The sequence below is a fragment of the Ailuropoda melanoleuca genome, chromosome 4, assembly GCF_002007445.2.
Source record: "Ailuropoda melanoleuca isolate Jingjing chromosome 4, ASM200744v2, whole genome shotgun sequence".
In the NCBI taxonomy this organism is placed as follows: domain Eukaryota; kingdom Metazoa; phylum Chordata; class Mammalia; order Carnivora; family Ursidae; genus Ailuropoda; species Ailuropoda melanoleuca.
In genome coordinates, this window is record NC_048221.1 from 54,184,598 (window position 1) to 54,199,489 (window position 14,892).

Consider the following 14,892-nt stretch of genomic DNA (forward strand, 5'->3'; position numbering starts at 1 on the left):
GCAGACCCAGGGAGGGTGCCCCCTCCCCATTTCTGGGAGGTCAGCCACCCAGTCAGGCGGTGCCACTGAAGAAAAGACCTCAGGACCAGGCATCTGCTGACTCAATTGGCAGGTGCTGGAACAGAAGTGTAGAGTGGGGAGGGAAGAGCCAGGGAGGACCACTGCACTGCACTTCTGGAGGCAGCCAAGAGTGACAGTGCCGGGGTGGGGCACAGGAAGTGAATACCCCCCACCCAACCCCACAGGCCTGGCCCCTCTGCTTTTTCACCAGCGGGGACAACTCCTGGCCACCAGAAAAGACACACATCTGTTCACTGAAGCACAAACCCAAGTCCATAGCCCCAGCCCCCAGAGTGCAGTGGCCCTCTGACACGGGAAGGACAGGAACTCAGTCCCAAGCAGCCGCTCTGCGCTGGCTGACACTCCTTCTTCGACTCCTCTCAGTAATCCTGGGGTGGTAAGATCACTCTCCCATCTTACAGATGCAGACACTGAGGCTCAGTGAGTCAACCGCCTGAGGTCATGCATCCTTAGCGGCAGGGGCAGGATTCACACCCAAGGATTCACCCTCTGAGGACCAAGCTGGCTCATCCCCAGTGCGACCGGCCCCGAGCTTATTTTCCCTGTATGGAGACCCTGGAGTGGACACGGAGGGCCCCACAGAACCCCAGCCCACACAATGCTGACCTCGGTCTACAAAGGCCTCCCCCTCAAGGCCCCAGATGCTGCAGGACAAAGGACACAGAGGCCACACAAACTCCTGGCCGGGCTTGGAGGAGGTGTTGGCAGGCAGACGATTGCTGACACCACTCTCAGGAGAGCCCTGAGCTCAGACCTCTCAGCTCCAGTTCACCGAGGCACCCAGGATTCTGGAAGGCTCAGGGTACAGGAGGCCAAAGGGCTTGGTTCAGCCTCAGGACAACTGCATCTGTTGTCTTGGGTTCAGCGTATAAATAGGAAGCAGCCCAGAATGGAAAAGCTGTTGCCCTCCCAACAGAGACCCCAGGCCTGGAATCAGCATCCAGGACACCAGCTGTGAGTAGAGTCCTGCTAGGAGACAGACCCCAGCTCTGGTGCCCAACACCAGCCTTCTTCCAACTGAGAACATAGCTATAGAAGGGAGCCCTCAGAAAGCCCATTTTATAGACAAGAAAACTGAGGCCCAGGAAATAAGGCAATTTGCCTAAGGTTACATAGCTAGCAACGGGCACAGCCAGCTCAAACCTGGGAGCTCTGTACCAGGCCTACCAAAAGAGGCAAGCAGGAAATCCAGACATGCCTTAAGCATCAACGGACCCGGGTTCAGACCTGGGCCCACCACTTATTTGCTGCCAGACCACGGGCCAGGCAAGCGTTTCCCCCGTGGTGGGAAGGGACTCACTGTAAAGTCTTTTGGGGCCTAAGTGAAATGAGGTCCATGGAGCACCCAGCCCAGGGCCTGGGGTACACTCAGCCCCAATTCTCCTCCCTTCCTCTATGCACACCCTTCGCAATGTGACTTCACAGCAACTCCCAGGAAGAGAAGCCCCTGAAACTGGGCTGGTCTCCTGACCGGCTGGCCACAAAATGGGGCAACAGAAAGAGTTCTACTAGTTCTGAACCTATGCCCAAGAACCCTGTGTGCTTCTCGTCTTTCTCCTAGAGCCCTGTTTCTGGGGTGAGAACAAGCCAGGGCTAACCAGCTTGAAGGGGTCAGAGAGCAGAGAGCAGAGACAAACCATCGCGGCGGACACCGCCCCACACCTGCCAGGCCCAGCGGAGCTGCCAGCCCACCACAGACACTCACAAGCATGAGCCCAGCTGCCATCAGCCACTCCTGGTCCAGGGCAGCAGAGTCCGGCTGCCCCATGGACTTGGGAGCTATGAAAAAGTTCACTGTGGGGTGGCTTGCTGCTCACATTACCATGGCAACAGATCATTCGTACCATCACCAAGGTGTGTCCCCAGCACAAGGACTGGCATGGGTTTGGCCAGAGTTCCAGAAAGACCAGGTGGCAGCCCCATGCGCTGTTGGTGGGAGCATGGCCAGACTTTCTGAGGACCCCCTGGCCGAGGCGGGGGATGGGGAGAGCAAAACACACGTGTGAACTAAAACCACCCCAAGACACCATCTTCCACCTCCCCGGTTGGCCGCACTGAGAACATTGGGCAGCACCCCGATTCGTTTTCTTCTTAGCGCCTAGTGCCATCTCACACAGATTTTGCATATGCATGGGACTGATCGTGCGCTCCCCAAGCCCGCCAGCACAGAAGCTCCATGACAGATACGAATTCTGTCCATTCTGATTACGGTGCTGTGTCCCCAGCACCTACAGCAATGCAATAAATACTTGTCGAATAAATAAATGGGGAAAATGCGTTCTCCTGTATTACTGGTGTGAGCAAAACCCTGGCACAGCTTTCAAAGGAGGCCCAGCTGACATCTACCGAGGTGACAAATATGCTCGAGCACACGGGAGCCCGCACCTCCCCAAAAAAACGAGTGCCAGTGATCCTCAGAAGACTAGTTCAAGCAGGTGCACAGAAATACGTTTCCTGATGGTCCCAGACTTAAACAACCGCAGCACCCCTGGACGGGAGAATGAACCACCAAACTGGGGTCCCTGCATATGATGGTGCACCTCTCAGCAGTCAAAAGGACCAACTACCGCACACGTAACACGGCCAACCTCAGAAATTATGTGCTGAGCAATAGAAGCCAGACGCGAAAGAGAACAGACTCTTTGGTTCCATTTAGAAAAGTCTGGGAGCAGAAAACTAACGTCTGCTGTTAGAAGTCAGGACAGTGGCTCCCCAGGACAGGCGCTGAGGGGGTGACCTGGCTTGTCTCCTGACGTTTCATGGTCTGGGTGCCTGTCACATGGCGTGTTCCATTTGTGAAAAGGTATTTCTGAGTTATATGCTTCTGATAGGTTCTATTGATTATGCTTCAATAGTAAATTCACAAAAAATGTAGAGAAATGCACATGCACATTGACCCAGCATGCCACACCAGGAGACAGCATGAAGATACTCACTAGAGCGCTGCTTTTTAACTGCAAAAGCCTAGAAACAACCTGAACATCTGTCAGTAGGGACCAGAAAGTAAGGCCAGAACACATGGACTGTGACACACTGGCTGGTAAGGGAACTCTCAGTGTGAAGACAGGGAAGAATCCCAAGATATGCTGTCAGAGAGAAAAAGCACAGGGCAGAACGGTGTGCATAATATGCTAGTATTTGTGGGTTGACCACTGATTCTCAAGTGTGGTCCTAGGCCCCGGGGGGTCCCTGAGGACTTTCCAGGCATCCGTGAGATCAGCATTATTTTCATAACAACACGACGACGTCAGTAGCCTTCTTCATGCCTTTCCTCCCACGAGTATATGGCAGAGTCTTCCAGAGACAACATGACATTGTGATGATGTCATCACTTTAATGGCTAACGGAATGTGTGCTTGTGTGTTCTGTGTTTTCTAGAATTTTCTAAAGTAAGCTCATGAAAAGATGATCAACATCATGTCACCAGAAAAACGCAAATCAAAGCCGCAGTCAGATACCACCTCACAGCCGCTAGGATGGCTATACTCAAAAAGACACGACAGTAAGGGGCGCCTGGGTGGCTCAGTCTGTTAAGCGTCTGCCTTGATTTCGGCTCAGGTCATGATCTCAGGGTCGTGAGATCAAGCCCGGCGTCGTGCTCTGCGCTGGAGCTGGAAGCGTGGAGCCTGCTGACGATTTCTCCATCCCCCTCCGTCTGCCCCTCCCACCCCCGGAAAGAAAAAAAAAAGACAGTAACAAGTGTTGGTGAGGACGTGGAAAAGTCGGAACCCTCGTACACTCTTGGTGGGAGTGCAAAATGGTGCAGCTGCTGTGGAAAACAGTCTGGCAATTCCTCTGATGATTAAACATACAGTCACCATACGACCCAGCAATTCGACCACTGGGTATGTTACCCAGAGAAACAGAAACATCTGTCCACACAAAAGTATGTACACGAATATCAATACCAGCAGTACTCATAATGGCTAAAAGGTGGAAAAACAACGTCCGTCATGGATGAATGGGTAAAAAACCCAGCACATCCACACCATGGAATGTTATTTGGTCATAAAAAGGAACAAAGTAGTGACGCACACTGCAATATGGCTGAACCTTGAAAGCATTATGCAAAGTGACAGAAGACAGTCCCTGAAGACCACATATTGGTGACTCCACGTCCAGGAATGTCCAGGATATGCAAATCCACAGAGACAGCAAGGAGCTTTATGGTTGCTAGGGGCTGGGAGAAAGAGGAAAGGGGTTGTGGCTGCTACTGGGCGTGGGGTTTCTTTTGGAAGAGATGAAAATTTTCTAAAATTGGAACCCAATGATGTCTGTACAACTCTGATAAAAACTACTGAATTATACACTTTAAAGGGGGGGCTTTATGGTACATGACGATATCTCAATGAAGCTATTCTGAAAGAAATGAAAAGAAAAGAAAAGAAAAGAAAAGAAAAGAAAAGAAGACATAGTTTTAAAAATTAACATAAAGAAACCCACCACAGGCCTAGCCCTGGCCCCTGCCCCATTTCCTCCAAGTGCTGTATGGTCTGGGGCAGGCAAACACAGGGAGGCCCAGCTAAGGCCATTCAGACCCACTCGTGCCTCCAAGTCCTTCGTGGGAGCCGCCATGAGCCCACCCCTCCACTGGGAGCCTGCAGCCCCCTGCCCAGCTCTCCTGTGACCTCCAGAAAAGCCCCCTCTGCTCACAGGATGCCAGTTTCTCTTCCATAAATTAGGATGACCACAGAGACCACAGGGTGAAACTCCATGCGCTGACAGATACCCCAGCACAGGACCCAGCCCAGCTGGCAACCAGGGCCAGGCCACTGGTGAAACCGAGGACAGCCGGCTCAGTGAAGTGCAGATGTAAACCCAGTCTGAAGGGCAGGGAGCCTCCTCTCAGTGACCCCAATGGCCAGCCTATGGCACACGGGCCAGGTGTGCCCACAACTGCCAATTTTCCAGGAAAGCCTGAGAGCTGAAATTTATGTGAAATCTTCTAATTTCAAAATATTCACAACAAAATTCTACTGCTTACAAAGATGCTTTGCAGAAAGAAGCTAACAGGTGGACCGAGGAGAGGAGCGTGTGCCGTATTAACAGGACAGCAGGCACAGGTGCGAGCAACACTGGTCTGGGTCCTCGCTCCTGACATGTTGGTCCTCACTACAGCCTTGGGCACTAGCAACCATGACATTTTGTCAACAAGGAAATGGGGGCTCAGAAGGGTGATGTCGCCGGCCCCAGATCAAACGAGTGAGTGGAGGGCTTCAGACCGGGGTCTTACTGCAGATGTGAAGAGCCCAGGCCCCCAGTTTGCCTGTCCTATTGCTCTCAGCAGGCCCCACACAGCCCTAAGCAGAGTCAGACCCTATTTCAAGGCTCTGTGGTTTGGGATGAGGAGAGAAAAGGCTGGCCGGGCCCTCCTGTAAGCTCTCCTGCCACAGCCTCGACAGGCCAACTCCATCCCCTGCCTGCTCCGGGAGCCTGGAGCTCTAGCAGGAGGTGATTCTGTTGCATGGGACATGAGCTCAGGTGTCCAGAAGCCCAGCCTGGTTCCCTTAGGCCCCATACAATCTCCCACAGGCCAAGACTGGAGAAGAGAGGGCAGGGTCTGCAAGGATCCTCTGGGGAACAGGGAGAGTCTGGGCAAGTCCCTCTCTCCTGTGCCCCTGTAGCCACGGCCTGGAGATTCTGGGTGGCCTGGGGGGGGGCCTTGGGGGTGCAGCTGGAAACCCACAGATGTTGGGAAGACCCACTGCTAGTCCTCTGCTCTTCTCCCAGCACCCAGAGGTAGTGCTCTCCTGCCCAAATTAGACCATACCACCTCTTGCCTTACAACTTCAGTGGCTCCCCATTGCTTTTGGGACAAAGACCCAAATCTTCACCTTGAGGATCAACACCATGGTAGTCCCCACACTTTCCCCAGCCTCATACCAACCACACAGCCTCCTTGCAATCTAATTCCCTCCTTTCAGCTGCAGGGCCTTTGCATGTGCTGTGTCCTCTGCCTGGAGCACTGTCCCCTCTCTGCTTGCCACCTACCACCCAGTCAACAAGCCCTCATGCTCAAACATCACTTCCCCCAGGAAGCCTTCCTAATCCCCAGGAGAAGTCAGATCCCCGAGACAGGCTTAGAGAGCATATCTGCCTCCTTCCTCTGCCCTGGTCATGGCTCAGAACGTCACACCTATGTGACTACTGGGCTGTCTCCCCCACTAAACCGTGAGCCCCCCAAGGGCAGGGACTGTGCTGGGCTTTGCTCTACACTGCACGTTCAGTATCTGTCACAGCCACGCACACACCAGGCACTCAGAAATGACAGGGATGAAGACACGAAGAAATACGAGGGAAATCTGGATCCATCATTCCCTGCACACATGTGTCCTTGGACCAGGGGCCTGATTCCTCTGCTGTAAACTATGCGGACTAATGGGGTTAATTATCACAGAGTACTTATAATGGTGCCGGCGTAAGACTCAAGCACGACAACATCTGCAATTAATAGTTACTGGAATTTTAGAGTTTCTCTGTTAACCAGAATGTCAAAGCATCCAAAGACCCCTGCCCTGCAGAATCTGGTTACACGAGGCTCCCTAGGAAGGGGGCTCCTTTCCTGCCACGTGGTCTGGGGGCCCACAGACGTCTTGCTGGATCCTTTCCCAGAAGGGAGAAACTCCGAAATCTTAAGGGCCACCCTGCCCCAGGACGCCCTCCCTTGGGGCCCAGAAGTCCCCCGGCTCCCTCCATCATACCAGCCCAGCGGCAGAAGGGGAAGGCATGCTCCAAAGCGCCCTGAGTGACAACAGACATCGGACCCCTTTTCCCCAGCCCAGGGAGCCAGGCATGTGGCTTCCATTAGGCCACATCTGGACATGCTCAGAGGCAGCCAGGATCCCTGGCACAGCTCCGGCTCAAAGACAGGACCCCCACCCCAGCCGGGCCTGGGGCAATGGCTGGAAACCTCCTTCTCCAGGCCCCAGGGCTGCCATGGCAACATGGCTGGGGGTCATTTCCGGCTCTGTGGCCCGTCTCTCAGCCGGCCCCACTGGCGAGCAGGGCAAAGCTACGTCCCCAGCTCCTCCACACTGAGGGCCCCTCTGTCACTTGGGATGCCCCAGCCCTCCCCCCACAAGGTCCCCACTTCCCAAAAGATGCTCCATCGGGCCCCTGACCCCCACCCATCAGGCGTCCCACCACCCACCCTTCCCGAGCTGCGTGTACTCAGTTATGGCCATGAATAAATCTGTGTGTGCACTTATCCATTGAACGGGGATGGCTGTGCTGGCCTTGTTCACAGGCACAGCCCCCAGCACAGAGAGGGTGGGCCACAAACATCTGTTGAGGAAATAAATAGGCAGAATGAAGAGTGGAGGGTGACAACCAGTGGCTAACATTTTTAATTACTCAGCAAGTGCTAAGCTCCATGCCCAGCCCTGGACAGGAATCAGCTCCTTTCAACTTCAAGACATCCCCACGAAGCAGGGACCTCCCTGCAGCTTATGGACGGAGAAAAGGAGGCCCAAAACAGTGAGCCACTTGCCTGAGTTATGCGGGCAGTGGAGCAGAGCTCGTGAGCTGATGGGGGACGGGTGGACATGGGGTGAGGAGAGGAGGAAAGACGGCTGGGGGCAGTCAGTGGCAGGCTAGTCCTTGTTTATCTGGCTAGGGCAAGCTCCCCCCCTCCCCGCTCCCAGCTTCCCACACCTTCCTTTCCTTGCACACCAAAAAATGCAGCTGCCTGTCCGTGCCCTGGTAATTATCTCTGGGCTCTGCCTGCGCTGGGCCCTCTGCCAGGACAGCCCTTGGATGGGATAGGGGACACCTCATCAGCGGCCCCTGCCGCCAAGCAGCCCTCATCAAAGGCCGCACCCCAAAATCCATTTGAGAAAGCACAGGACAGAGGGAAAAAAAAACAAAAACTAGGGCTCCTGAGAACAAAGTAATTCTCTAAGATTCCAAAGGCCCAGAACCACAGAGAGGCCTCTGGGGTGAGGGGTGGGGGTAGGGGGCGGGAGCTGTGTCTATTTTGGAACCCTTGGAGGCTGCAACCCAAACACGCTGCATGCACCATGCTCCATGGCCAGGCCTGCAAGCGCTCCCTGGGCACACATGTACTTCATTACAGCCCCCATCCCACCCCACGCATGCTCCCCACATCCTGCAGGCTCAGGGCTGGATAAGGAGGAGCCCCACGAAGCCCACTGCCCTGGTTCCAGGCCACCGACTCCCACTGTGTGTCCTGGAGCCATGAGCCACATCTCTCTGACCTTGATGTGGCCAGTTTTAAAGGAGCCCACCTCCCCAGCTTATGGAAGGATCAGGTCACGGAAATGGGGCTGGCACCTAGGAGGTACTCACTCACTGAGTTCTATGCCCCACTCACCATAATGAGGCTGGAAGGAGAGCCATCTGGGCTGGGGGGGGGGCACTGATCCTCCCACCAGGGCAGAAGGAGCCTGCAATTTCACCCCCTCACTACTTGTGCACAAGCTTTGCACACAGTCTGTGCCCAACATGGGCTACAGTACTTGACAGATGGGAAAACAGGGCCCAGGCCAGTTAAAAGACCTGCCCAAGGCCACACAGCAGTGGGCAGCAGGATGGGTATATGGGAATGCTGCAGAAATCCCAGAGCCCCCTCATGCCCCTTCCTCCAAGAAACCTTCCCACACACCACCCAGGCATCCCTCCCCCACAGCCCCCAGTCTGTGGATGTGGGCCATAGTGGTCCATTTCTGCCTCCCCAGGGCCCACCAGGGCCTATTCACAGTTAATGCCTAACAAAGGTTTATAGAGAAGGTTCATGTATGAGATTGAACAAGACACAGACTCTCAGCTCTGGGGAGGGATCTCTACACAGCCAGACAACTGCCTAGGGTACCCTCAGAGGTGAGGCAGGGAGCCGGGGAGGGGTGTTGGGAGGGGATCAGACAAGGCGTAAAGTTTCAGGGAAGGCTTCCTGGGGGAGGTGCTGCCTGAGCTGGTAGGGAACAGTGTGAGCAAATGGATGGAAGAGAGGGGCTATGTCAGTGTAAGGTGTTCATAGGATGGAAGGGAAGCCAGGATGAGAAAGGATGGTGCAGGGTGGCCAGAAAGCCCCCACTGATTCACTCATTTGTTTACCCGATACTCACAGAACACCAATTGTGTTGCCAGGCCCTGCTGAAGGCCCTTAGGCATAGCAGAGAAAATGACAGATGTGGCCCTTCCACTCATGGCACTAACATTCTACTAGGGGTGACAACATTAAACGAGTTAACTATGTGCTAAAATGTCAGATATTGCTAGGACAAATTAAAGCAGGGTAAGAGGAAGGTGGAGTCCTTTTAACTGGGTGGTCAGAGAAGGCCTCTCTGGGGACGTGACCTGGAAAAGAGAGCTTAATAGAGGGAAGGAATGAGGCACATGGACACCTGGGAAAGTATTTCAAGAGGGGGTGGCAAGTGCAAAGGCCCTGGGGCTGGAAGGTACCTGAAAAGGGCTAGGAAGCCTGTGCTAAGCCAAGTGGGTGAGGGAGAAGGTTAACAGGAACTGAGTGTTTATGCCCCACTCCCAACTTCATATGTTAAAACCCTAATGGTGGGGAGGGTCAGTTAAGCATCTGACTTCAGCTCAGGTCATGATCCTGGGGTCCTAGGATGGAGCCCTACCTCAGGCTCCCTACTCAATGGGGAGCCTGCTTCTCCCTCTGCCCCCACCCCCGCCCCACTCGTGCTCTCTCTCTCAAATAAATAAATAAAATCTTTAAATAGGGATGGTATGTGGAGATGAACCTTTGGAGATGTAATTAGGCCATGAGGATGGATCCCTCATGATGGGATTAGTGCCCTTCTAAGAAGAGATGCAAGAAAACTTGCTCCTTCTGTCTCTCAGATGAGATGCACCCTCATCTGTCATGCAAGAACACCATGAGCAGATGGCCATCGGCAAACCAGGAAGAGGGCTCTCACCAGACATTAAGTCTGCCGGCCCCTTGATCTCGGCCTGCCCAGCCTCCAGAACTGTGAGAAATAAATGCTTGGGGTGTAAGCCCCCCAGTCTATGGCATTTTTGTAACAGCAGCCAGAACAGACTAAGACAAGGGTGATGAAGAGCCGGTCCGGGAGGTCATGGGGCCAACTGGGGCAGAGCCTGCGGCCCTGGAGAGAGCTTTGACTTCTACTCTGAGTAGGTTGGAGCCCCGGCAGGGCGCCCGCCGCACAGAACAGGGAGGAGAATGACATGTGTGTTAACAGGACCCCTGGCTGGCAGGGGAGGCAGCCCTGGTCCTGGGCTCTTACAAGGAGGCCCCATGAGAGACCATGTGTCTTCTGCTGTGACCTCAGAGACCAAGAACACAGCCACACCCAGAGACTATTGGCAGGGGGGATGGGAGCTGGACGAGGTCTGCGAAACCTTCCACTTCCTGCCAGGGCACCTGTGAACCCCACTGGGCCCAACGTGAACTTGAGCTGGAACCCTCCTCGGGGAACCCCAACCCTGAGAAGGTATGCCTAAGAGGCCCTCAACCACAGCCCCACCAGTAGCCCAGCACCTACCGCAATAGGGACCTCACCCCTACCCACCCGCTCTGCCCCCAGGAGTGCAGTGGTGGAGAAAGCCATCTCAGAGCTGCCTGCCCTGTAGTGTGGGGGCTGGGCTGACCAGCCCTAGCCTGGCCCCACAAACCTAGCTTCCCCAGCCCTAGGCACCTGTGCAGAGAGCTGGGGGCCCCGACAGGGCCTTGAGGCTGCCCTTCCCTGGGCTGAGTGCCCCTGGAGGAACTAGAATAGGGTCTTACCTTCGGGGTCACCTCTGGGGACAGAATGAACAGAGTTGGGGTCTCTGTCTTCCTCTGGCCGAGAACGGGGCATAATGGGTGGCTGCTTGGGCACTTCCTGGGTGGGTGGGACCCAGGCTGCCTCCTGGGGAGATGTGGTCAGGATGGTGTGGGTGCTGGGTTTTGTCGGATCCCTAGGAGAGCTCGGTGTGGTCTGTGACAGGGGGACACTGTGCGCGCTTGGCCCCAGAACAGTCCCGGCTCCCTCCTGTTCAGCACTGTGGGAGGTGGGCTGGGCTTCTGGGATTAAGTTCTCTTCAGGTGCTGCCCTCACCTCTGCCTTGTCCTCTTGGGCAGGGAGACCAGGCCCCGTTGGGCCTGGAGTGGGTGGTCCATCCAGCCCCCTGGGGCCGCCTGCTGCTGGCTGCTCCTTGATGGTCAATTCCTCTGTCTCCTCCTGCCCTTCACCCTGGCTGCCCTCTGTCACTCTCCTGGCTTTGGCTTGCACCGGGGCCGGGGGACCCAGGGCAGCAGCCGCCGTGGGCCTAGGGAGGGCAGCCGGCCAGAGCGTGGCCTGGAGGGCGGAGGAAGGCTGACTGCCGCCTCCCAGAGCAGCCGGGCCCCCAGCGCCCGCCTGGAGCTCCCCCGCCAGGGCCGCTGCAGCTTCTGCCTCAGCCACCTCCTGGTCATAGCTGTAGGGGTCTTCGTAGTGTCGCTCGGGGTCACCCTCCTCCACATCCGAGAAGTTCCCGGTGGCAGCCGCGGGCATGGCTTCGGCATCTCCACGGCAACCGGGGAGCTGGTAGCAGATGAGCTCGCCCCCAGTGTCAGGACAGTGGCAGGCCCGGCAGGGCGGCAGGTGGACAGTGTGGCCGGCGGCGTACTTGCGCCCGGTGTGGACGCAGCCCACCTGGCCACACTGCGGGCAGCTGTCGGCCGCCATCACGGCCTCGATGCAGTTGGGGGGCAGCTCCGGGCACAGCATGAACTGGCAGCTGATCTTGCCGCCGCCCGGCGGGCAGGAGCACTCGGTGCTGCCGAAGTCTACGAAGTAGGACTGGCCGGCGGGCACGCGGCCGCGCACAAAGCCGCCTTGCAGGCAGTCGTAGTACTGGTAGCCCTCGCACGCACAGCCCTGCTGCACGCACGTGGCGCAGCAGGCACCCGGCTCCAGCGCCTCCTCGATGCAGTTCTCCAGCGGCGGGCACTCGACACCCGTGCAGTCCTGCCTCGGGGCGGCCGTGCCGGGGCTCGGGCCCAGGGCCAGGGTCAGGGTCAGGGCCAGCCAGGCTCCCGCAGGCTCCCGGAGCCACGCCATGGTCCCGCAGCCGGCCCAGGTGCTGCCTGGAGATGAGCCGCCTCCGCTGCTGCGAGGCCCTGGGGGAATGGGAAAGAACACCTGTCAGCGCCACGGGGGGGGGGGGGGGGGGGGGGGCGCACACCTGGACAGCCGCCAGCACACGCACACGGCTGGACCGCGCCTCCTTCCCTCCCACGTGCGCACCCGGGACTACAGCACCCGCGCATGCTCCCCGGCACACAGACGGGAGCCTCCAGCGTCATGCATGCGCCACGGGTGTCGGCGTACAGAGTCGTTAACGGGGCCCCAACTCAGGGCCACAGACCACCCCCCACCCTTGCCTGCCTTCTGCCACATGTCCTCTGAGTGGGAGCCTCCTGTCCACAGCCCCACAGCACCCCACACACACCCCTGCACTCTCTCATTCAGGGCACACATCTAGTCTCTCACACCCTTGGTGACAGGCACCACGGTCGCTCACACACAGTTACACACACTGTCTCATCTACAGCCTCATCCACGTGCCAGGACACCACAGGTGGTCACACACACACACACACACACACACACACACACACGACCGTCCAAATGACTTCTCTCCCCGCCAAAGTCCAACTCGATCCCCAGCCATCTATCAAGAGGCCCGGCTGCCAGTCAGAGGATATGGTCAGGTAGATGCTGGGCAGGAACAAGCCCCCTCCCGGGCTGTGACACAGCCAGCCAAGCCCCCCACTCTAGCCCCCAGACTGCAAGGCTCGGGAACACCGCCCACCCCGAAGACTCCCTTGGACTACAAGTTTAGCCACAGGGGAGGCTCCTGCCAATGTCCTCGGCTGCCTCTGCAAATGTTACCACCATTCCCAGAATTATTCTAGATACCTGCTGTCTTTAACACCCTCACCCCCCAAGTCCTGGCCACTCTTCCCCAGGAACAGCTCTCCACTCTCTGCCCCTTCTCTTCGTTTCCTTGGCCCCACCCCAGCCCCAGCCTCACCTCCCATCTGCCCTGGGATATGCCCTCCCTGCCCTCCACAACCCCACTCAGCCCTTCCTCTGCAAAGCCCATGTGACCTGAGAGCAGCTGATCCCCACACACCGTGGCCCCAAGCTCTGTGGTGGCTTCCCTGCTCCAGCAAGGAAAGGTCCACGATCCCAGTGGGAACCGCCCTGACCCTGCCCTCACTCCCAGACATGGGCTCCTTCTCCACCCACACCGCAGCAAGGCTCAGCTATTGTTTGCAGTCACTTTGCTAAAATTGTCTGGCTTTCTATAAAAAGGGGGGAAAAAACAATAAAGTGGCATTTCTAGTATTTTAAGTGCTTGTCATTTCAAACCTATAAATATAATAATTTCAAACATTTCAACATTCAAACAAACATAACAGTAACTTCTGAGAAGTTTCTGACAAGAGAAGAGAGGGAGCAGGGAGTGGATCCACCCNACCCCCCACCCCCAGTGATGCCCAGGGCAGGGCGGGCGGACAGGACTAGAGTGGAGTGCAAGGACCTGAGCGAGGGGGGCAGCGACAGTGACTCAGCATCCAGCACAGCGGGACAAGGAGGTCAGCCTCTGCCAGCCAGTCAACCAGAACTGACTGAACAGGTCCTATGTGCTGGGCTCCTCTAGAACTGGGGGGTTGTCAGCAAATAAGACGGCTCCATGGCCATTCTGCCAACGCAGAGGCTCTGATGTAGGGAGGCAGGTAATAAATCCACAGCAGCGCAGATTACTGAATGCCCGGCAGTAATAAATACAATGGAGAAATAAATGACAGAAAGCAAGGAAGTGGATCAGGAAGTGACTGGGGCTGTGGGAAAGCCTATTTTAGCCAGGGTGGTCAAACAAGGCTTCTTGAAGGAAGTGCCATTTCATCTGAGACCTGAGGGAACCAAAGGAGACTGCCATGTGAATAGCTGGAGGTAAAGGCATATCTATATGTCAGCCAACCGAACAGCAAGTGCAAAGGGCCTGAGGCAGGGCCAGCAGAAGGGAGATGAGGAACAGCAGAGGGCCACCATAGTTGAGCAAAAGAGCAAGGACAAGTGTGGTAACAGCAGTCAGATCAAGCAGGGCTTCTGGCTCTGGCAAGCGCTGCTGGAAGCTGTGGAGTCTGGGACCATCTGATGGAACTCTCTACTTAAAGGGATTCACCTGGCTGCTATGTTCAGAACAGGGGAGCTAGGCAGGAGCAGGGAGACCAGGGGGAGGGCCAGGGTGGCAAGGGATGGAAAGGGAAATTATTTGGAAGGTAGAATTGACAGGATTTGCTGATGGACTGGATGGGGTGTGACAGGAGAGGAGTATGGTAGAGCCGAGGTTTTGGCCCAAGGACCTGGAAGGATGGAGCTCTGGCTTCCTGAGGCCGGGAAGGCTGCCGAAGGAGGGCCTACAGGGGGATGTACAGCCCAGTTCAGGCCACGACAAATTTAAGAAGCCCGAGGAAAGTCCAAATGAATTTGGCAAAGACACAGAGGAAAACCCACCCCCACCCCCAAGCCGAGAAGCCATCTCAGGAGGTGGGTGGGTGGGGGAGGGGGCTCTATAAAGTGCAACTAGGAATCGTCTGTAGGGAAAACTGGGGCCTGTGATCTCCCCTGACCGGGTCGATGACCCTCTACCTGGAGATGGTGGGGCACAAAGGCCCAAAAGTGGCCCCTGAATCCACTCTCAATAGCGTCATTTAAGAAAGGAAACCTTTACAAATCAAGACCCAAACCCTCCTCCCACCTCCATGTTGCTCACAGGAACAATGCATCCCCAAGAGGCAAATATTCTCGCCACAGGCCGGCAGCCTTCTCCAAG

At 56.2% G+C, this 14,892-nt stretch overlaps 1 protein-coding gene across 5 annotated transcripts in view; it reads right to left on the reverse strand.

Annotated features, from left to right (window-relative positions):
• FBLN2 (fibulin 2) overlaps window positions 1-12,167 on the reverse strand; it is a 60,440-nt gene extending 48,273 nt beyond the window's left edge. For 4 of the 5 annotated variants that reach the window (XM_034658844.1, XM_034658840.1, XM_034658841.1 and 1 more), the window contains exon 1: window positions 10,811-12,166. In XM_034658844.1, coding sequence (XP_034514735.1) covers window positions 10,811-12,107 — 1,297 coding nt within the window. In that variant the 5' untranslated portion in view covers window positions 12,108-12,166. Of the gene's footprint in view, window positions 1-10,810 lie in introns of all 5 variants that reach the window. The other variant, XM_034658843.1, reaches the window with a different exon arrangement.
• Window positions 12,168-14,892: the final 2,725 nt, after the last annotated feature.